At 38.5% G+C, this 23,813-nt stretch overlaps 1 protein-coding gene and 1 non-coding gene across 4 annotated transcripts in view; both read left to right on the top strand.

Moving 5' to 3' along the window:
* PDS5B (PDS5 cohesin associated factor B) overlaps window positions 1–22,420 on the top strand; it is a 115,672-nt gene extending 93,252 nt beyond the window's left edge. Inside the window, exons 26-35 of one of the 3 annotated variants that reach the window (XM_068143030.1) lie at window positions 4,412–4,526; window positions 4,875–5,007; window positions 5,919–6,038; window positions 6,368–6,430; window positions 8,786–8,931; window positions 10,886–10,985; window positions 15,907–16,349; window positions 16,442–16,543; window positions 19,489–19,630; window positions 21,520–22,420. In XM_068143030.1, the coding sequence (XP_067999131.1) occupies window positions 4,412–4,526; window positions 4,875–5,007; window positions 5,919–6,038; window positions 6,368–6,430; window positions 8,786–8,931; window positions 10,886–10,985; window positions 15,907–16,349; window positions 16,442–16,543; window positions 19,489–19,630; window positions 21,520–21,555 (1,400 nt within the window). In that variant the 3' untranslated portion in view covers window positions 21,556–22,420. Of the gene's footprint in view, window positions 1–4,411; window positions 4,527–4,874; window positions 5,008–5,918; window positions 6,039–6,367; window positions 6,431–8,785; window positions 8,932–10,885; window positions 10,992–15,906; window positions 16,350–16,441; window positions 16,544–19,488; window positions 19,631–21,519 lie in introns of all 3 variants that reach the window. The other 2 variants (XM_068143020.1, XM_068143038.1) reach the window with 2 other exon arrangements.
* On the top strand, window positions 715–875 carry LOC137445192 (U1 spliceosomal RNA). Its single transcript, XR_010988358.1, has one exon. It is a non-coding gene; the product is annotated as a U1 spliceosomal RNA (small nuclear RNA).
* Window positions 22,421–23,813: the final 1,393 nt, after the last annotated feature.

Raw genomic sequence — 23,813 nt, 5'->3', positions numbered from 1 at the left:
ACATGATTAAAAGTAATTGCTGATTTCTGAACTATATGAAGGTAGATGGAGCAAAGTTATTGTCAAAAATCTGCAGAAGACATGAGAAGCCTTTGTGTGTGATTTCTTTTTATCCATCAGGGCCTCAATGTGCATCTGACGATTTTTATTATTTTTTTTTCCCCTTTGGTCCTTGCCAAAAGACTTCCTTTGAGCAATGCCATTGAGTTGATATGTACTGTAATCAGTGAGGAGTCTGGTTTGCAGGATTTTTTGAGCATTACAATGTTAATTTTGAGACATTTAGATTTACCAGTCTGAGCTTTTAACAGATAAAATGTCTTGAACTGTTTGCACCTTAAGCAAAGCTCAGCTGTGATAAGATCTTACTATTTAAATAGTGCCTGTCATTCTCCATTTGTTGAAAAGATGGTAAACTTCTGTAAAACTTGCCTAGGAAAAACTTCCTAAAGACTGGTACCAGACACTAAAATGCCTCTTTCCTCCACATTGACCTCCACATTTTACAGGCCATCAGAAATTGCTCTCAGGCCTCATAAATTCTCTAAAGGCTGTTCAGAGTTGAAGCCACTCAAGAAGAGACCTGTTTTGCTTGTGTGTCTGTTACTGGTTTGATCTGGGTAGAGACTCATGTCTTGCATAGGAATCTTTGTTTTTTAACACTGGGCTTTTACTTGCAAGTCAGTAAAGGGGAAAAATACAGGAGCAAAGATGATACTTACCTGGCAGGGGAGACACCATGCTCAGGCAGGTGGTTTTCTCAGGGTGAGGCTCATCCTTTGCACTCCAGGTGTGCTGACCCCTGAGATTTCCCCAAATGTGGGAAACTTGACTGCATCATTTGTGGCAGTGGGGTTTGGTTGGTTTGGGTTTTTTTATCACAGAGAGAGTTGTTAACCATTGGTATGGGCTGCCCAGGGAGGTGGGGGAGTCACGGTCCCTGGAGGTGTTCAAGAGGGGACTGGATGTGGCACTTGGTGCCATGATTTAGTAGCCATGAGGTCTTGGGTGACAGGTTGGACTTGATGACCTTGGCGGTCTCTTCCAACCTTACTGATTCTATGATTCTGATTATTGTGTTTTTTTTTAACAAGTTGTTTTCCTAAATGTTCATAAAGGCTTGTCACGATGGTTTGTGACACAAGTGCTGGTAGTTCCTGCTGGTAAAGCTACCCTACCTTTCAGATTGTGTTTCCTTCCTTAGTGGTGAAGAAAAAAATTGTGCAAATACTATTATATTTTTTTGCTGGTCTTTTTTGTCATGACAGGAGTTCAATGTAATCTGTGCCAATAATTGTCCTCTTCCTATTTGGTCTGGATCTCCTTTACTTTGTTTTCTGGACCCAGCTGGAATATTTACTATAGTTATATTAGAAATTGTACAAGACAGGAATTTAATGAAACACTGAGTTCATGGGTTCTTGATGAGCATTCTATTGAAGCTGCTAATTAAACACTAATAATAGTGGGCTGGTTTGCTTGGGATGTGTCTAAGGCAAGCCACTTTTGTTAGTGTTCTGAAATCGTAATTACTTTTTTTTTTCCCTGCCACATCTTTATTTTACTTAATTACACAAACAGCTGCTGTCTCAAATGCAGGACAGTGCTTGAAGTAGTGAAGGATGTTTTAAAAGTTAATAATGGAATGTCAACCGAATACAGAATACAGAATTAATCAGGTTAGAAAAGACCTTTGAGATCATCAAGTCCAACCTATCACCCAACACCTAATCTAATCTAATCTAATCTAATCAACTAAACCATGGCACTAAGTGCTTCATCCAGTCTCTTTTTAAACACCTCCAGTGATGGTGACTCCACCACCTCCCTGGGCAGCACATTCCAATGGCCAATCTCTCTTTCTGGGAAGAATTTCTTCCTAACTTCCAGCCTAAACCTCCCCTGGCACAGCTTGAAACTGTGTCCTCTTGTTCTGGTGCTGGTTGCCTGGGAGAAGAGCCCAGCCCTCACCTGGCTACAACCTCTCTTCAGGTAGCTGTAGACAGCAATAAGGTCTCCCCTGAGCTTCCTCTTCGCCAGGATAAACAACCCCAGCTCCTTCAGCCTCTTCTCATAGGGCTGTGCTCCAGACCCCTTCCCAACTGAAACATGTTAAACTGCTTTGCAAACTACACTGGATTTCAATTACATAAATATAGCTTGAAAAGGAAAGAAATTGGGCGATTTTATTACTCTCAAATCTCATGATGGCTTGCACTCTGTATAGTAGAGAGATTACTCTGGGTAATTACCTTCATCAGCTGCAAACGCTTTCTAGATTTGTATCCATGGAACTTGACAGCACTAACTTCTGTGCACCTCTATGAATTTTGAACACCTTCCTTGCTATTAGGAATGAATCCAGATATTTGATGAAGCTGTACATTACTCCTATTTATGCAGACCTTTTACCATGAGATATATTAAGACTTGACTTACGCATGTCAATTATTTAGTTAGCCTTGTGAAATCTGCAGTAATGATGCACTGTAGTTATTTGATGTGTGTGGTATTTCTCAAGCACATCTCATAATAATTTGAATTTTTATTTTAAATGCATGTATTCTTATATGTAGTGATTTACACTTGTTTGGACTTCTTTTGTATAACCTATTATGGGATAGTTAAATGCTGACCAAAAGATGTTTCCAGACTTGGTCATGTCTTTCATGATCACTCACTAGCTCAAAACCATGATTATTTGTTTTTCCCCCCAAAAGCAGAGTCAGGAATTTACCTGCTTCCTTCACATGGACGTTCAAGTATTTATCCATAGGCATCTTAATACTGTGACTTGGAATTTGATGCAAGCACTTGAGGTCAGATTCCTGTACCATGGTATTATACATACAACACTGGCATACCTTCCATGTTTACAGACTACAGGTTTAATGAGTTTGGTGTACTGTACATCCTCTAATTCTTCTTAGTCATTAAGTTAACAGAACCAGTAATTTTTGATTGTAGATGTGCTACCTGTCCGTTTGTCCTTGCCCTGTGGGGTATGACCTATTTTATTCTGATATGCAGAATTCACTCTGCATAGTATAACCTAGCTCATTACATTATGGAATGTGTATTTTGTGATCATGACTCCTGAGAGGGCCTTTTGCAACAATCCTTGCTTTTTGTATCCTCAAAGACGCTATGCCATCTAATTGTCATGATGTAGGAAAGACTTGCTCCTGCAATCCATGCTTAGGACTACTTGCAAGTCTCAAAGGATGCTAGAAAAAGTTTTAAATGCTTTGAATGTGTGGCCACAGGTAGAAGGAGGTTCTCCTACCCCTCTACTCTGCCCTGGTGAGGCCACACCTAGAGTATCGTGTCCAGTTCTGGGCCCCCAGTTCAAGAGGGATGGAGAATTAGTGGAGAGAGTCCAACAGAGGGCTACAAAGGTTATTTGGGGACTGGAGCACCTGTCTTAGGAGAAGAGACCAAGACCTTGAGTCTTATTAGCCTGGAAAACAGAAGACTGAAGAGGGAATCTTATCAATGTGTATAAATAAAGTGGAGATCATGAGAATGGAGCTGGGCTCTTTTCAATGGAATAGTGATATGACAAGTGGAAGTGAATACAAACTAGAACACAGGAGGTTTCACTTGAACATAAAGAGAAACTTGACTGTGAGGGTGACAGAGCACTGAAACAGGCTGCCTAGAGAGGTTGTGGAGTGTCCTCCTCTGGAGACTTTCAAAACTTGCCTGGATTTGTTCCTGTGCAACCTTCTCTAGGCATACCTATGTTAGCAGGGGTGTTAGGTTAGATGATTTCCAGAGGTCCCTTCCAGCCCCTACCACTCTATAATTCTGTGAATGTCATAGCTGGGATGCTCTGTTCAAGTGGGATTGAGTTTTTCAAACTCAGCCCACTATTATGTTGTTAGAGATTTTATGTTACCTCCTATCCCATATAAGGTAGGCTGTGGGTTTGGAGAACGTTGTGGCAATCTGAATGCCCTGCAAAGGGCATTTCTTTCAGCTCTTTTGACAGCAAGGCTGCACGTGGAATGTCCAAAGAAGGAATGATAGCTTATCCTGAAGTTGTGCTGTTCTCACGTCTTGCAGTTCATGTGGATTTTGTGATCTGTCTCCACTTCTGGTTTGCAAGGTCTTTTGGAATATCAGCTTTGAGCTGAGAAAAGGATTTGGAGTAGGGGGTTACTGTAGCTATATCCTTGAGGTAGCTAGAAACCACGCAGACCAGAATACTGCTGATAATTAATTTTTGCACGCATGAAACATTTGCACATCAACCATGAGATGCAACATCACAAAGAAATCATAGGCCAACGTGTGCCTATACTTTATCTGAATGTATACTGAACTTGAATTCTGCTCTTTCCTCTGTAGTAGAAAAGCATATTTCTTGGTGTGTTTTCTTCTGATGCATCTCTTTTCTGCTTTTCAGAGAAACTATTGTCACTTCTACCAGAGTATGTTGTTCCATATACTATCCATCTTCTAGCTCATGATCCAGACTATGTCAAAGTCCAGGACATTGAACAACTGAAGGACATTAAAGAGTAAGGAAGCTTTTAATAGTGTTATTTCCAGGGTTAGATTGTTATAACTGTATGTGAAATTTTAATTCATTGTGGTACACTAATATGCTGGCCAGTGCACATCAATTAAAGATGGCAGTTATTTCCATGAAAGGTTGTGAGAAATAGTATGTGTGCTTTTTTTAGTGCCCTGTGATACCTTACAGGGAAACTTATTTTTTTTCCTGCTCATCTTAATTTCTTTTTTCCTAGAGAATTGGTTTCCCATAATGCTGGTAAAATCTAGACTAAACCACTTCCTCTAATGTGCTTTTAAAAATAATTTCTTTTGCTTTTTTACTCATGAGGGGTACTGCATTTCTCTTTAAGGTGCCTGTGGTTCATACTGGAAATATTGATGGCTAAAAATGAAAACAATAGTCATGCATTTATTAGAAAAATGGTAGAAAATATCAAACAGACTAAGGATGCTCAAGGACCAGATGATGCAAAAATGAATGAAGTAAGTGATACCTTTTGGTTAGAAGTTGCATTTCATTCTGGCCTGCTTCTGGAAGTGAACTGCTTTTTGTTTACACGTCAGCTCTAAAATGTCTTTCAATAGGATGGTGTGTGGGAAATGATACTTTATATACTGTAATGATTACATTGATTGTAATTAAGATGACAGTTACTTTCCTGTGCTTCAGTAGATCTTGTGCATCTGCAGGGCAGTTGTAATATTTTGCAGTCATTCTGTCTCAGTAAGATTATCATAGTATCGTAGTATCAGTCAGGGTTGGAAGGGACCACAAGGATCATCTAGTTCCAACCCCCCTGCCATGGGCAGGGACACCCTACACTAGATCAGGCTGCCCAGAGCCTCATCCAGCCTGGTCTTAAACACTTTTGCCAACTTTAAATACATGCAGAGTTTTTAGTTTTTGCTGTCTAAATCATCCACTGAAGTGCTTTATAATATTTTCTTTTAAAAGCGCAAGAGTAAACTTAGTATTGGAAGAAAAATGCATGCATTAGATGTCTCCAATGCGTATTATGTAGTGAGTGTATGAAATTCTGATCTTGGTTTTGAGGTTTTTGTGTCATGTACATATTTGTCACTTGAGTGCTCTTCCCAAACACAAAACTTTATTATTATTTCAAGTCATGACATATGCTATTCCTAAGTGTGGAAAGGTCATGAAATCTAATTGTTTTCAACTGCTGGGCCTGACAGTGATTTTTGTCTTTTGCTCCTTTATTTTAATACCCTGTGATATGCTGTTTAAGATGCAGGCTAATGTACATGTTTAAGAATATTGCTTTTAAACTGAGTTCTTGTAGTTCTGTGCTCTAAAGATAATCCTTTTTCAAGAGTTATGATGAACTTCTAAAATGTTCTTTGTTTGGTTTTTAAAATGTTACTATTTACAGAAACTATACACAGTCTGTGATGTAGCAATGAATATCATCATGTCAAAGAGTACCACCTACAGTTTGGAATCCCCTAAAGACCCTGTGCTTCCAGCCAGATACTTTACTCAACCTGACAAGGTATATCTTGGCATCTTGTTTTTCTTGAGATAAGTTTGTTTGCATCTTTTTTAGTTGTAATTCAGTGCATTTTTTTCAAAGAGTTCTTCTAACTTCAGACTTCTATTATAATGTAGTTGAAAATGTATGTATGTGTGTAAATGTTTCCATATATAATTACATAAGTGCATGTACACTGACTTCCCTCCTCCACGAAGCTATTGTTGTTCAGATTTAAATTTTCAAAAGCATAAATGAGGTAAAGAAAATCTTGCAATACTACCTCCAAAATGTATTTATACCTTGTGCAGTGATTTTTTTTTCATTTCCCCTTCCCTGCTTCTTTACAGAATTTCAGTAACACCAAAAATTATCTTCCTCCGGAAATGAAGTCCTTTTTCACTCCTGGAAAGGTGTGTATGGTATGGAAGTTTTGGATTTGGTGTTATCTGTGATTGTGAGTTTGGATTTTTCAGGGGGGTTTGGCTTTTTCCTTTTTTGGTTTGGTGGTTTTGGGTTGGTTGGTTGGTTTGTTGTTTGGTTGGTTTGGGGGTTTCTTTCATTTGTTGTTTTTTTACATTTCTTTGTTCGTTGTTTTTTATTATTGTAAACGCTGTTGGGTTTTATTTGTATTAGCTGTGGTGTTTTGATTGCTGTTGCTTTGTTTGTGGCTTTTTTTAAGAAAACAAAATGTGGATGATAAAACACTTCAAGAAAATGTATGCCCAAAGGATTTATGTACTCAAAAGTTAGTAAACAGGTAGAAATTTCTAGGTAAAGAGAGAACTGCTACTGTATATCCTGGGTTGTGGTCATATTAGGCGAAGCCTGTTGTCTTGAAAGAGTAAAGAATAAAATTCCATAATATTTGACAATTTTGCAAGATGGTTAACCTGTTTTCTTCTGCAGAAGACTGCACTATTAAATATGAAGTGACAGCTATGGAAAAATCTAGTAACAGTTATTTTAACAATCTCATGAACCTTTGGCAAGGCTGAACACTTTTGCAGTATCTTACAAGATAACTGACTGTTCTCTGGTTACATTCATTTGTTCTTTCTAAATGTCCATTGTATAGAATGGCATTGTTCTTTCTTCATTAAAGCTGAACCCGGGTACTCCTTAGAATAATACTAAAATCTAGTAAAGGAAAAGCCAAATTTTGATTTGCATCTGGATTAATGTATCCTGTTACAGATGACAGAACACTCACTGGGTACTTTGCAAAAGAAATGAAAGAGCAGCGTCTTCATTACACTTAACTTTGCTAGTGAAGCATCAGCTGCAAGGTAGTCAGTGACTAATAGAAGGGCAATGCAAGTTAGGAAAAACAGGAGCATGTTTTTGATTAGAAACTAAAACCCAACATTTATTCATTGGAGTATTACTGTCACTATGTTGTGCATTTGGAGTATTACTGTCACTATGTTGTGCATTTGGAGTAAAGATTCACTTCCTACTGAAGACGCATATGTTTTTGAAAGGAAGTTCTGTGTCTTCCAGCTTCAGCAGTCAGTATTAAGTTTTCTCATCTGGTTTTAGACAACATTCTTGTTAATTTGCCCTGAACTTTATTAAGTGTACTATGACAATATTAAAAAAAGAAACATGGCTTGTAATATCATGAAAATCACAGAATGCTTGAAGGTGGAAGGGACCTCTGGAGGATGTTTAGTTCAGAGCCCCTGCTCTCTCAGACTTTACTTACATGAGAAATGCTCCAGTCCCTTCTTTATCTTAGTGGCCCTTCTCTGGGCTGTCAGCAGTAGCTTCATGTATCCTAATAGTAACTATTTTGAAATGTTAAGGTAGACTTTATGTTCTGTTAAATTTCTGGTGCCAGATTCTCTAAATACTTTTTTGTTGTCCTGAAATTTTGTAACAAACTGCAGAAGTGTATTTAACCATCAAACATTTTCAGTTGCTTCTTCATCTTGAGAGCAGTGTGAAATTAGAGTTGATTTAGGGAGTCTTTTATTACTGGGAATGGAAGATGAGCTTGAGTAAATGTTAGTGGGGTGTATATAAGCAGGGAACAGTATCCAAGGGTAGCAAGGGTTCAAGTATAGATTCTGTGGTAAGGGAGGAGCTATTAGTGCAGGCTCTTAAGTGTTACTCCTGCCTTGGTTGGAAGTCCAGTCCAGTCCAGTCTGAATCCGAATATTTCTTTGCTTTTGAGCTCTTTCTGGTTTTGCTTATTGATGAAGGGTAAATTCTAAACTAATGTTAATTTTTTAACTGGATTTTGTTCTCTAAGACTTAATTTTGGAAAGGATATGCAGTTTTTCTTGTACTCAGTGCAAAGTGAATCTTTGGTATAAGTGTGATTTCGGCACCTATTAAAAGCCTAACATTGTAAAATCTGTGCACAAAGTATCAGAAGCTTTTGTTTTGCCAGTACAGATGCTTATCTGATCCAAATGGTGAGGTGGTTCAGGCAGCTAGATCAGCAAAACGCAAACTACACACAAAAGGCTGAGGTGGTTTTCTGCAAGGTCAGGTGAGCACCCAGTAGTACCAAATGAGAAGGGAACAAGATAAAATAGTAGAGAGAATAATACTGCTTTTGGTGGTAGCTAGCTATTTGATTACAGCTTTGTCAGCTTCTTCCTGGTATCTGTTGTAACTTTCATATGAAAATGTTTATCGCTGTTAAAATTAAGGTATTTATTGCAGAAAGTGAAATTTGTGAATATTATAAGCATAGTGCATGTAAACAATATCCAAATGTGTAGCTTAAAATAAAGGAAATATATTTTTGGTTTCAGCCCAAAGCAGCCAATGTTCTTGGAGCAGTTAATAAGCCTCTTTCGTCAGCAGGCAAGCAGTCTCAATCCAAATCTTCACGAATGGAAACTGTAAGCAATGCCAGCAGCAGTTCAAATCCAAGCTCTCCAGGAAGGATCAAAGGGAGGTTGGTAGACAACAAAGGAGCTTTGATATTTCAAGTACTTGTAATGGAAACGTCAAAAATGTCTTAGTTTTTGAAGGGAGAAACAGAATTCTGTTATCTTATTTTGAATTAAAGTTATAGTTTCATATTGGTACAACTGAAACCATGAATTTGGCTTTCTAACATCAGAAATAAATACTCTTTAAAGAAAAAGGAAAAAAAGAAAACAAACCAAAAAACAGCAAGGGGGGTGGGGGGGGTAGGAATCCCCCAAACCCCCCTTCCCCCCAGAAAAATAACCAGAATTAGATGATAGCCAGAGTTAGCTATAGGAGGGAAGGACAGCCTTGACTGGTTTTTTAAACATATATATATATGATGTATGGTGTTTATCTCTCTCATGACCTGATGTTGTCTTATCAGCACCTCATAGATAATGAGGACTGGTAGGCTGTTGTGGTGATCTTCTATGTCTTCCTTCTCTAGAAACCTGTCCTGCACTTTGTTCTTTGCAGATAAACATTTCAGTATTTTTAGATTCCTTCTGTGATGAAGAGGGGAATGTACTGTAGTGCTGCACCAATCTAGTTATCCATCTTCAAATATTATAGCTTATTTTGTGTCAGGTTTTAGAGTTAGCAGTTACTGTATCTTCTCACATTCATTTTTTCACAGAAAGTCACTTTATCGTTAATTTTTTTTAACAGATATTTAGACATTTTGTAGTCCCCCTCTGTTCATAATTTCTCATGTTACTTCAGGAGTATAAGGAAACACTATGTTTAGAAATGAGACTCCTCATTTGGTACCTCTGTGACTAATATATAATACTAATTGTGGTTCAGTGTTTTACAAGAAACACTTCTCAACTCTCTGCAGGCTTATTTCTTCTCAGTCATGCAGGTTCATATGCCAAAATATATTATTGATTAAGGACAGGTTGGAATCTAGATTTTTCTCTATATCCAGTGAAATGAATCTGAGCCAAATATTGTTCTACATGCAGTTCATTAAAAAAATGCTGCACTCACAGCCTAACATTATCTGTCATATTCATGGTCTCCCCAGTTCACCTAAGTTAAACTGATTACTGCTTTGACCAATGATGAAAAGTTTTCTGGAAGTGATGGTAATGATGCAGTGTGCATGGTAGTTTCCAGTTCAGTCTTAATATATACAACCAAGGTTGCATCTGTTAAGACACTGTATGAAAATGGAGCTTCTGATTACATCACAGTTACTACAGATTTTGTACTTGTAGAAGTGAGACTTTTCCTCTCAGTTTATGCAATTGCCAGGGCAGAGATTTAAGAGTTTGCATATTTGAATAGCACGTTCATTTTAATTTTAAAATGTGCACTGCTGCTTTAAAATGCTGCTTCTACCTACCCCAGGGCAGATGAAACAAAATGGCTTGTGTATTGGCTTCTCTATATTGCCTTTTATCTGCAGGCTGCAGTGTTTTACCTATGCAGGTGGTATTACTATCCATATTTACATGTGTAGAGACTGAAATGAAAATGAAATTGCTGCCCTAAATAACAACAGAAAGCTGAGGGATGAACTAATCTCTGAAATTTGAATCTACTGTTCTCTTGCCTAAACCTTCACCACAGAAAAGTGTATGTGCTTTGGCAGGTCTGTCTGGGGGGAATCTTTGAGTGGTACATGAAAGTGTATGCAAAGGTATACAAAAGTACAGATCTCTTGAAACTCAGTAAGGCTCTTCTGTTTCAAAAAGCTGCTCATCTTTCCCAGTGAATAAAGGAAGATTCAGCTTGGCTTGTGATTGACACCTTTGTCTTGAGACTTAGGTGTTCTGGCTTGTAATATGTGGCTGTAGTGGCCAGAGAGAAAGGTTATTTCTGCAAGATTGTTGATGGTTTAGGAATAGATTTCTTCTTAAGATCTGAATGTTTTTTTTAAATGATTGTCCACTGTATTAACATGGAGAATAAATGTTCATTCATTCTAGACTTGACAGTACTGAAATGGATCACAGTGAAAATGAAGAATTCACGCTGTCTTCGCCCTTACCTGGGAAGAAAACTGACAAAAGGGACGACTCTGATCTTGTAAGGGTGAGCTGTTTGGTTGTGTTGTAGATGTTCCATTTAAAGTCACCAGGACTTTAAAACAAAAGTTAATGTGCTGGTACTTGGTATCACTTGTGAAAATAGACTGAAACATGAAGCCCTCAGTAAGTTTGCCCATGACACTGAGTTGGGAAGGGAGTGTTGATCTGCTTGAGGGTAGGAACACAGAGGGACTAGACTCCACAGAGGGATCTAGACAGGCTGGATTGGTGGGCTGAGGAAAATTGCATGAGACTTGACAAGACCATGTGCTCGGTCCTGCACTTCAGTCACAACACCCATATGAAATTCTACAGTCTTGGTGAAGAGTGACTGGAAAGCTGGGGGTGTTGATCAGCAGCTGGCTGAACATGAGTCACATCTTGAGTACTGTGTTCAGTTTTGGGGTCCTCACTAATAGAAAGACATTGTGGTGCTGCAGTACATCCAGAGAAGGGCAATGAAGCTGGTGAAGGGTCTAGAGAATAGGGTTTATGAGAAGCAGCTGAGGCAACTAGAGTTCTTTAGTCTGGAGAAAAGGAGGCTGAGGGGAGACCTTCTGGTGATGCTGGTGGACAGCTAGCTGAATGTGAGCCAGCAGTGTGCCCAGGTGGCCAAGAAGGCTGATGGCTTTCTGGCCTGTATGAAAAGCAGTGTGTCCAGCAGGAGTAGGAAAGTGATTGTGCCCCTGTACCTGGCCCTGGTGAGGTACCTGCTTGAGTACTGTGTTTAGTTCTGAGTACTACAGTATAGGAAAGACATTTTGGGATTGTTTAGTCTGGTGAAGAGAGGGCTCTCTACAGCTACCTGAATGAAAGGAGGTTGTAGTGAGGCTGGTGTTGGTCTCTTCTCCCAAGTAACTAGCAGTAGGATGAGAGGAAATGGGTTTAAGTTGTGCCAGGGGAAGCTTAGATTGGACATTACTTTCTTATTACTGAGAGAGTGGTCAGACAGTGGTTTCAACAGGCTGCCCAGGGAGATCATGGCGTCACTGTTTCTGGAGGTGTTCAAGAAGCCTGTAGATATAGTTTAGTGGCTATGGTAGTTGGGTTTGACTGAATGATCTTAAAGGTCTTTCCAACCTTTATAATTCTATGAGAAGAGAAAATGCCCTCAAGTTGCATCCAGGGGAGGTTTAGATTGGATGCTAGAATAAACTTCTACACTGAGGGGGTTATCAAACACTGGAATAAGCTTTCCAGGAAGGTGGTTGAGTCACCATCCCTGGAGGTGTTTAAAAGATGGGTAGATGTGATAAAGGACATGGTTTAGTACCAGACTTGGCAGAGTTGGATAATAGTTGGACTCAATTATTGTACAGGTCTTTTCCAACTGACACAATTTTATGATTCTGGGAGACTGAGGGACGTTGTAAAATGTGCTTAAGAGTTGAGTATGAGAACGCAATGAAGAAAGGTTTGGTTTGGTTGGTTTTCATGTGTACATTGCATTGCTTTTGCATCTTACAACTCCTGTACACTTTCAAGATTACCAGTTATGATTTTCAGAATATTGGTAATATTGACAGAAGTAGCTTCAACTGGAGCTAGGTTGATGAAAATCACTCCATGATATTTCTCATTGTCAGGATTTGTTGAAGCAGCGTGTAGGACATTGTTCAATCTGCTAGCTTCTTTGGACTTCTACACCCCAGTACACAGAAGACTTTTTTTAATGTTTGTGTTCTTGATGTTTACTTGAAACCCAGCTTTGGAAGAATTTATTGCATTAGTTTGAGGATGATCAGCTCTACTGGAGTTTCAGGAGAGCAGTTTAACCTGTCTGGAATCTCAGATTGTTTTTTGAGGTTATGAAAGGTTTTTATCGTACATGGTTTCTTGCTTGTAGCCCTCAAAGCATTAATACCTCATTACAATGTTGATGCATTACAATTCTTTTTTTGTCTTTTCCCATCACTGGTGCTAAGTAATTTTCTCCTTTTCCAGCCAGATGTGTTTTGCTTTCACAATCTGTAAGGGACAGCAACTGTTCTCTGATTATCTAGAATACCAAGAGGGCATCATGACTTGACATTGGATTTTGAAGTTCAAGGACGAGTTATCTGAATATCTATATGGATTCTGTTTTCTTGCATGCAACTTGTACTGAGGTCAAGGCAGGAAAATGCTTGGTTCTGAATGCCAGGTATCACAAGCAGAAGTTGCAGCACGATTTTAAAGCTGTTTGATGGTGTGTAATACAGTCTTCAACAGGCTCTTAGGGCGGAGTCAACTGATAGTTCTAGACCAATACATTGTGAAAGAGTCTTAATGATTAACAAGCACATTGCTATGCTGTTAGAAAACACACTGTTCTGTGAGAACAGTGAAGCCCAGAGGCTAGCAGAATGGTGTCATTGCTATTCTGTTACAGTGTCAGGATCATTTGGGAAAAATTACATGTGTTTTGTTTGACCACTAACCACAGCTGTTGAGGATGGTAGGCCTTTGAATGTGGTAGCTTTTTCCTTGCTAATTCTTACTGATGAGCTTCTGTATATCTGTAAGATCAGTAATTCTAAAGGTTCCTAATGAGGATATAAAAAAAATTATTTGGACTTTATTTCTACTGAGATATAGTACTAATACATTAATAAAACCAGCTAAATAGAGCCTCAAACAATGTCCGAATACAGAAAGATAAACCACCAAAGAAAGTCATAATTCTAGTTCTAAGAACAGTTCAAATAATAATTTCATGTATCACTGGTAAAGTTCAGTTTGTTGTGCCTTAAGAGCTGGCAGTCTACATGTTGTAGTATTTTAGAATGAGTATTTGCATGAAAAAGTAATATAAAAACAAGATAAGATTTGTTACAATTAGATTTTTAGAATGCCTTAAGGATGTCCTGTATCTGATGTCAGTGCTGCTTTATTTATTTGAGGCTCTGACATTTCTCTGTTCTCCTGCTATGTGGATCTGTTGCATTTTTCTAGATTGCTTGGGACATAAGCTGACTAGAAAAATGATCTGAAATTTGCTTGTCTTGAAGTGTAAGTAACCACTTACACTGTGATATCTTGGGGGGATAGCAAACGGGCTTATAATAAACCCAGAAAAATCACGAATGTCTTGTGGAAAAATACTTCTGATGCTTCCTGGCATCACTTCAGCTGTAAACCTTGAAAAGTGTGATAGTCCAGACAGCTGCTGACATAATTTTTGAATTGGTTGAATTAGTAACTGATAATGCTAAGTGATAAAACGAAGTTCAGCATTTGGAGTATTTCTGAGGCATTTGTATTTCACTCTGACTATTTACGCAAGCTGCTTAAGGTCCTTGATGCAGAACTCATTTTTGTTTGGTTGTGTGGTGTGGGGTTTGTTTGTTTGTTTATTTTTTCTGTGGTTGTATTTTGCTTTTTTTGTGGTGGGGAGCTGCAGAGCAGATTATAGGAAGCATTAACTTTTAATTGGGAAGCAGAAAGACCATGTTTTAAAGATATAACTATTCAGGATATTTGTCCAGATTGCATCATAGAGTAACACATTAGTTTTAAAGTTGTGGGTAACTATTTCACCTGAGGGAGAAACTTTACTTTGAAACTTTGCCTGCAGCTGCTTACCTGGTCAATGTAGCTGTAAGGACAGATGTGCACAATCACTGCAAAAACAAATAGAACAGGTAATAATGAGGATGTCTCTGTGTAGGGTAACAATTTTGTCAGTGAAGTCATGAACTGGCAGGAGATCCCATCATTGCTCAAACATTTTTCTTACTGTCATCTAGTGTAATTGCTTTCAGCCTAGTAAGCCAACTATGTTCTGAGCCACCTCAAAAGAAGTGTGGCCAGCAGGTCAAGGGAGGTAATTCTGCAGTTCTACTCCCCTCTGGTGAAACCCCATGCAGAGTACTGTGTCAAGCTCTGGGGTCCCCATTTCAAGACCAACCTGGTGCTGTTTGATCAGGTCCAGAGAAGAGCCACAAAAAGTACTCTAAAAAACACTTCTCCCATGAAGACAAAGTAATTTGGGGTTGTTCAGCCTGGAGATGAGAAGGCTCAAGGGACACCTTACTGTGACCTTGTCTGCATATGAAAGGGGCTTATGAGAAAAACAAAATTGTTTTACCAGGGTATGTAGTGACAAAGCAAGAGTTTTCAGTTTTAAAACTGAAACAGGCTGGGTTTAGACTGGACACCAGGAAAAAAAAATTTCAGCAAGAGTGGTAAGATACTTGAACAGGTTGCCTAGAGAAGTTGTGGATGCCATACCATTGGAATTACTGAAGGTCAAGTTGGATGGGGCTTTGAGCAACCTGATCCTAGTGGAAGATGTTCCTTTCTGTAGCAAGATATTTGGAACACAATGATCTTCAGAGATATTTTCTGACACAAACTATTCTGTGATTATTTTAAGGATCTGGTGGGGGGTTTTGCTGTGCAGAGCAAATGCTGAGTTTTAGTACAGCTCTCACTGCAGTGTTTTGGCAGCTATCACTAATTCATGGGCTTCCTTCTACAACTGAAAATTCAGGTTGCCCACCATCTTCTGTGTTAGTGCCCTGCCACTGCCAGCATAGGAGCCAATTATAAGAACCTTTCAGCTCACAACAGTGCTGAAGACAAAAGTTGAAAGTTCCCATCCTCTATATCTTCATAATTTTGTACTTAAAAAAATGCAGTTATGGATGTTCTAGCCAATTGCTGAAGCTGAGGATACAAATACTGAAGACATGACCCTCTTCAGTGTTTTAACTGCTCATCTTTGAAATAATCTTTCCCTCTTGCCTGGCATTTTATGTGTATGTATGTGTTTATAGTTTTGCAAAGGTTTTTGAAATGCAGATGGTAGACAACCTCAGCAGACAACTTGCATAACTTGAAGGCTCTTTGCCTTGCTGGGTTTCTGTAGTTTTGCATATGTGAGTTTAATGTGGCAGTATAATTTTTAACATTAAAGATGTAATCTTACTTTTCAGTCAGAGATAGAGAAGCCTAGAGGAAGGAAGAAAACAGCTATCACAGAATCAGAAGAGAAACTAAGTATAGATGACCTGAATAAACTGGGTCAAGAGCAGAAGCTTAGAGGTAGTCAACGGGGAAGGAAGAGACCTGCAGTTGTTTCAGAATCTGATGAAACGCAATGGCAAGAGGAAAAAAGACTAAAAGAAGATGTAATAGAAAGTGAGGATGAACAGAACAGTCCACCAAAGAAAGGGAGAAGAGGACGCCCTCCCAAAGGAAATAATGGGGCAACACCAAAGGAAGAACCAGTAGCAAAATCATCGAAAAGAAACAAAAAAAAACAACCACCAGCAGCTGCTGCAGAAGAGGAGGAAGAGGAGGAAGAAAGACAAACTGAAAACATTGAACAGAAACCAAAAGGCAGGCAAAACAGGACACAGAAAAGAACACAACAGAGGTAAGTCTCTCTTCTTGTAAGCTGCATCGTTTTTTTTTCTTGGACATTAGTTATAATTTGATACTTTGCAATTTGGGTCTTCCTCAAAACAGAGCAGAGCCATCTGAAACTAGTACAGTTGAATCAGCACAATCTACGCCACAGAAAAGACGAGGAAGGCGATCAAAAACACCACCATCACAGCAAAAAAAAGTGTAAGTGGTGAATATTTCTTAAATTTGTGTTTAGCAAAAATTAAAAATGTGCCTCTGTGCCCCCAGACAATCATTTGCTGGAAATACTTCAGAATACATTAATTGACAGTTAAGAAAAGAAAACAAAAAAAAAAGAAGCCATTCTTATTTCTAAAATGTTTTCCATAGCTACTTCTCCTCGAGCATCTCAAACCAGAGCAAGATGCTACAAGTCGTTTTGATGTGCTCAGACAGCATAATACGTGGCTTTGCTCTTGTAGGAGAAAAGTCAACAAAACACATGAGGGCCTTGAAGATTGGGCTTTATTAGGACTTCAAGGAGTGAAACGTGCTCCCGTTTGTTTTGGATGGGGAGGAGGAATCAAATTGTTGCTGCAGTGAAACAGTGTTGTGGAGAAATTTTTTGTTTATTCTGGTTTTCCTTAATGTTCACTTTCTGTTTTGTGGCCTTCTTAATATCCACTTGAATAATTTCTAGATTAATAAAATGCACTACTTTCTGTGAAGGATAGTAGCTCTTGAAAATTCTGAGGTGCATTAAGCCCCAAAATAAAGGTAAACTCTGTGGCTAGCTTCATATTCATGTACCTGCTGTTAGGAATCTACAGGTATCTACCTTTTCTGTACATGCTTACACAAAGTGTGCAAAGCAGAGGTGCACAAGTGGACAGGACCTATGTGCCCACTGGTATAAGCCTGCAGCTCATAGTCTAGTTTTGCAAGATACGTCTCCAGAACCTGGTGATAAATTCCTTCAGGCACTACTTAGTCATCTGCGTTCTAGCTATTTTTGTTACGCTGTTTTTCTAGCTTGTGGGCTTAGCTAGCATCATGTTGATATTCCTGTGGAGTTTAATGTACCAGTTTGCCTGTCCCTGGAGACCTTCCATACCAGAGATCTTTGCCTGAACAACCTTGCACCCTCCATTCAAATTCTAGTTTCACAGCAGACTACATATTCTGGCATTTTGCACCTGACCTTTCCAGTGTTCTCTTTCTCTACCTCAGATCAGGCCTCTTCTGCTCCTTTACTCTCTAACTAGAAACACAGGTCCCAACAGTATCTTGGTTACTACAGAAGCCACTGCTACATGTGCAGTGGAGTAAGAGTTGGAAACAGCTCCTGCCATCCAGAGGAGACATGCCAACAGGTTGCAGTGTTTTTTTTGGGTCATGTGCTAGGTCACATTTTTGTACACGTCTTCAGCAAATAATTAAGTAGCTTCTGATCCACTTTTTGGTGAAATCAATGAACTCAGTATGTTTCTTTACCTTATTTTAAACAGAAAGTAAAGTATCAGGACACATGATCAGTAACAGGCATAGCTTTTGCTCATGTATACATGTATGCATTGTTCTGGCATGAGCAGCTCAAGTAAGTTGAGGCTTCACAGTTTTTCAATCTGTTCTAGATTTTACTCAAAAAAATCTTGTGTTTTATTTTTCATGATCAAACCACACAAAATTTGACTGTCTTTTTTCTGCAAGAAAAAAAGAGGTTGTAGTAATTCTCCAGTCTTCAAAGTGCATTCTAGTTAGTCCCTTGTCCCTTTATGACATGGCAGCATTAAATTGAAGTGATCTGATAGACTGAGTAGCACTCTACCACAGGATAGGACATATGTCATCCAAATGAGTAAAGCTTTCTGGACCCCATAGGGATGGGTTGGGCCTAAGAATTTGGGATTTTACCTATGAGCCTATAGTGTATAACCTATTTCTGAGACCTAATTGGGTTACCAATTAGTGCATGTAAACTGGCTTATTTTTATAATATATAGAAAGGTGAACCTAGCTTGTAAATAATTCTCCTGTATCCTTTTCTTCTTTCAGTCCTGGAAGGCTCGAGTATAGGCTAATTTGTATTGTTTTTCAAAGGATGTCGTGTTGGTGGATGCTGAAACCCCCACTGTGCTATAACTACTATATGCAAGTCAGAGATTTTGTACAGATTGTAGTGTGGTTCTCAGGACTGAAAATTCCCACCATGTGTGCTTTGATGCTATCAGAAGACACTTGTTATGGATCTGCATGCTCCCACTGGAGATTCGAAGCGTGGTTGTTTTGTATGCCTGGAACAAAGTTTCTAGTTCAATTTCATCCAAAAAGTCAGTTAGTTTTAGGTGCACTAAGACTGCATCCACAGTAAGCAGGATGATTCAGTGACTTGATTCTGAGCTGTGCTAATGAGCCAAACCAGAATGGTGATGTGGGTGCAGCTGTGTAGCCTGGATACATATCTAGTCGGCCCTTTTTTTTTGTTTTAAAGGTGTGGAGCAGACGACTACTCATGAGCAAATGAGTGCTTTTCACTTGTGGTTCAGCTCTCATGACTAGCAGACAATTTAAGATACTCTTGAGTGTTCCTGATAGTCCTGCTTAAAGTATTGTTATCCTGATTATCTGATTGTCCCTAGGTCTTGGCATGAGCTAGCTGGGAAGATTTGTGTTTAGGTTCATTATAGTGTTAATTTCATAAATAACATGGATTCTTCAAGAGCTGTAAAACACAGGTGCAGTTACTCAAGTTTTGCTGTGTATAAACTCCTATAGTAGCACATCTGCTGAAGTGGAGAGGGGGAAAAAAAAGGCAAACAAGAATTCAGTCCCTCGCTATTTGGCTTTTCTTGTTGGCTGGTTACTGTTGTGTCAACCTTCTTTTGCCTCTTTCTGATGGTGAATTAAAAAAAATGTGTCTTGGTCTCTAGAAGCAAAAATAGTTCAACTTGTACTCCTGGAAGAATTTGGTTTGAAAATGCTATTACCTAGCCTCCTACTACCAATTCTGTTTTGTGTGTGGATGAACTGGGTAGGTATATAAGACAGAAGTATCGTATAACATGGAATTTTGAGGCTGCTGTTCTTGTAAAGTAATATGTTTGCTCTTGTAGGCTTTATACATACAGATATTGTGAAGCTGATACTTATTTTTCTTCTGATTGTAGCCGTGCAGGACGGTCCAAACAAGCAGCCAGTAAAGAGAATGAATCCAGTGAAGAGATGGATGTATTTCAGAGCAGTTCACCTGTCAGTGATGACATTCCCCAGGAAGAAGTAATGGAAGAAGAGGAAGTTTCCACAATCAATGTAAGAGAAACGTCTGAGATTTTCTCTGAGTCTTTGCAGTATCCTCTGAATATTGATGTTCAGAGAATGACTTCTGTTCTTAGAACTTAACCTTCTTCCTTTAGAATGAATGGTTGTCAACTGTCATTATTGTGTACCGGCACTGCACTTTTGTTTCCCAGAAAAGCTGAATTTCTTAGAAACTGTCAGGTTTTATCATGCATCTTAGATTTTCTCTTCTGAATAGTTTTTGTTACCTGTCTGCCTGAGTTGTATAGTCCCTTAGGGGAATTACTTTCCAGGTAACTAAGGCCTGTTCTTATCAGCTGGATTACAGTAGTAAATAATGTTTCTTTATGCAAAAAAAGGAGCACAAAATTCACAATACTGGAAATTAAGTATGGAATCTTGGAACAGAATCCTAAACTGATGGGGTTATTTTTTGGTCTAACCACCAGCATATTCAAACATGTTAAAATAATTCTATTTCATACAACTATGCTAGTATTAATACAAGTATATAACTGTGAATGACTTCACACTTTTGGACACATCTGGTGATTGCAGCATCTGAGTACATGAAAATTCTGAAAAAGGAAACTGGATTATTTTTGAGTAGGTGAAAGGTACAGGCTGTTATCGTATGGAGGCAATGAATATTCAGTAGGCAGAACAATTGACAAAAATATTAATAACTTCATTAATTAAGAAAACCCTGTGGAAAATATTAATAAAACTTATTTACTGGTTAGAAATAATTGGTTGTGGAACAGATACCTCACCAGCAGGAACATGTAACGGTTCAAACACTATGAGCAAAACTCCAGAAACAACAAACAGCGATTTAAACTGTAAAGAAAAAAGAGAACATTGGCAACATGCCAGAGATTGCCCACAAGGTGGGGGGGAACTCTAGAATTCTCTAGGCCAACAGACTTTTAACAGATGCTTACAAAAATCAGGTTTTGTAATTAGTCACTGATCATGGCACCCCGTGGCACACGTGGGGATTTAAACCAAACCAAAATGGTGTTGACCACGTGAAAGCTGCAGGAGCACAGGTTCACTTTCTGTGGGCTTCTGCAGCTTGTTGCTGTAGCACATACAGGGTTTATCTCTGAAGGCTTTGTAGCTGAAAGCTTTGTAGAAAAGAGGTTGTTGCTGAGGCTTGCAGGGCTTGGTGGCTTTCTAGCTTTGCCTGTTTTGGAGAGGTTCTTCAGGTTTGTAGCGGTGCTTGTTGCTTCTTCCAGTCAAACAAAACTGTCTCGGGGACTCTTGGCTCTGCCTGCTCTTGGCCCAGCAAGACTCGACCGTCTGCTCCTGGGCTTTACAACACTTGCCGCAAGGGGTCTTGCAGCCTGTCTGGGTAAACTGAAGCACAGCTTGGATGCTAAGCAAGGCTTGTGACTTCTCCCAGACTTTGGACAATTGCAAGGCAAGGCACTGGCTCTTTGGGCTTTCCCGAGACAATGATGGCCAGTGACAACAAAGACTAAGAGATAAAAACCTGACACTGTAACCGATAGAATGAGTTTTCTCCAAATGTGGCCAAAGGTGCACGCACCTGGCCCACGTGGACCCCAGGGCATGTTCAGACAAGCCTGGGCAGTGTGGGCAATTTCCTGAAAAACCAGACCTGCTGGCTCCTGCCCCACTGTCTGATTCAGGGCATTTTTGAGGCTTTTTGTCCCTTCAGGACAAGGTTCAGTAACGTCAAAGTTACATCCTGGACATTAAGACTTGTACCCATGATAAAAGGAGTAATGAATGATACTGTGTACAGTTCCTCAAAGATTCTTGCAAGACTAAGCATTTTTTCCCTTATAAAATATATTTAGTCTTCAATTTTCCAAAACATTTCTGTAAAAGCATCTTTAAAACGTTATTATTTTTTGTGTGTCTCCAAACAGGTCCGTCGCAGAACTTCCAAAAGGGAAAGGCGATGAGTGAATACGTAGTTCACAGCCTTCCAGGTGAAAGCTTTGAAGAATGCTTTTAATATAAAGCTTGAGACTGAATGAAGCTGTTAGTGCGCAAATGGGGTTGCTGAAACAACAAACAAAAGACAAAACTTATTTTACTGCCCCTGCATTTGCAGTCTCTAGGTCCCAAACTTTAGCCACACACATGTTGATATCATTAACTGTGGATTTTTGTGAAGTGTAATGTGCGCTGGCTTTGTAGACATACGAACTAAAGAAGAAAACTGTAAATAGTTCTTTTTTAAATGTTTCTGACTTCTAAAGTGCTTGTATAGCTTTTATCTGCGGCTTTAAACTGACAGTGCCCCACTCTTTATTGGATCTGTCGATTTAAAAAAGAACAGTTTGTTGAAAATTGATCTCGAGCAATATCTGTCAGTGTTCATATTTGTACTCTTGTTGACATTTAACTGTGAAACAAACCAACAGTTGAACAAATAGTGCCATTTTCTTTTGCCACTATTTGTTGAGAAGGAAAAAAAAAAGGTCTTTGTTTCTTCATGAATTTAACCTAATGTTTACTTTTAGGCACCTACCTATCATCAGAGGTGCTCAATTACTTTCTTTCGCAGTCGAACAATGTTGGACAGAATAATACAAGAGATGCAAATTGTGAAAGAAGTTGTTTGACTTGTTTTACACCTCAGTATTGATGCCAGACTTTTCTGGACTTCTAGTGGCATTGAAAAATCAAAAAAAAAAAAAAAAGGATTTAAAATATTTTAATTTTAACAGTGTGTTATTAAATAAAGTACTGAATACCCTACCCACTTTATCTTCCCCTATCAGTTTTTATTAATCTACTGTATCAATAAAATTCTGTAACTGAGTTTTTAATAGTGTAGTATGTTAATGTGTATAGATATTTCCTTCTGAACATGATGTTCACAAAGAGCAAATTATTACTACATTATAATATGAAATCTGATATATAAACATTAGCAAAAAGACAGTTCTTATTACAATGTAAAGTTAATCACAAAGAAAAAATTTTATTGATGCAGTGTGTCTTTATAAAGCTGTTCTTGAGAGCCAAGTGTTTTGTATTTTATAGTGAAGTTGCATGTTTATGAAAAATGTGCTGAAAATGGGATGTAATGTTTTTTTTTTTTTTGAAACTGGTATCTAGCAGTAGTATATGGTAGGTTGCCTCATGAGAGAATCTTTTATGGAGAGTTTATTGTACTTTTTGTTGGTCTTTTCTATTATTTTTTTGAGCCAAAATTTTTTTGGTATGAAGAGCTAAGTTTTTGTTGAATAACCAGCTGTTGATTATTGCAGTCAAGGTATTCAAGATTTTAATGAAGCTCCCTTTTTATTTTTGTGCTACCTTAAAAGAGGTTGTTTCTTTTTGGTTTGGGGGTTTTTGTGGGGTTGTTTTGCTTTGGGGTTTTTGGGGGGAGGTGGGTGGGTATGATATGAAAAGAAAAAAAAAAAAACCAACAAAACAAAACAAAAAAACCAACAAAACTTATAGCAGTATCCTGTATGCAGTTCTACAGTTTACAAACTGTCTCTGAACCAAAATGTATAGGTTCTACACTGTTCAGCTAAGCACATACATTATAATTTCAGGTGCTGTTCTCCCTCTGGTTCCCTACAGTTGACAACATGTGAATAAATCAATTTCTCATTTAAGAAATTTTATGTCATTGAATAATGGAGCATTTTCATCTAACCATTAGTAAATAAGTTATAGTTGCAAGGTGGCCTGTAAAGATTAGGGAAAAGGGTAATACCAACCCATGAATTTGCTGATTTCCAATCTGCAACATCATTGGCAAAGAAGCCTTTAGGTAATTATTTTCATTATACAGTTTTTTTCCTTACCAATTGAAAAAGGTATTGTAAACAACTAGATTTTTCTGCCTCAACTCCACCCTCTCCAGTGTTCAGCTTTTCAACATTTATACCTATAGATACAGTGAAAGTGCTGCCTGCAAAGACAGTTTATTGTTGATTTGAAGTTACTTGACTTTGGAATAGTCGGCACAACAGAACTGGCTTACTTAATGCTTCAGCAGTGCAAATGCAAGTTTTTGGGATTATTATTTTTTTTTTAATGGTATGAAATGATTGAGAGCTAGCTTTATATTTTCCTCTTTGACAGAATTGCACTGAAAACGTTTATGGAAGATGTATCTTTTAAGTCCATTTTATAAAAAAAAAAAATATGAAAAATTGATGCTGAAACTGCTGCAGACTCTTGAGGCTTTACGCGC

The sequence above is a fragment of the Melanerpes formicivorus genome, unplaced genomic scaffold (genome assembly GCF_026170545.1).
Source record: "Melanerpes formicivorus ecotype bairdi unplaced genomic scaffold, bMelFor1.0.p_v2 SCAF_1, whole genome shotgun sequence".
NCBI classification, from domain to species: Eukaryota; Metazoa; Chordata; class Aves; order Piciformes; family Picidae; genus Melanerpes; species Melanerpes formicivorus.
The sequence above is the reverse complement of the archived record's forward strand: the minus strand, read 5'-3'. Positions and strand labels throughout refer to the sequence as shown.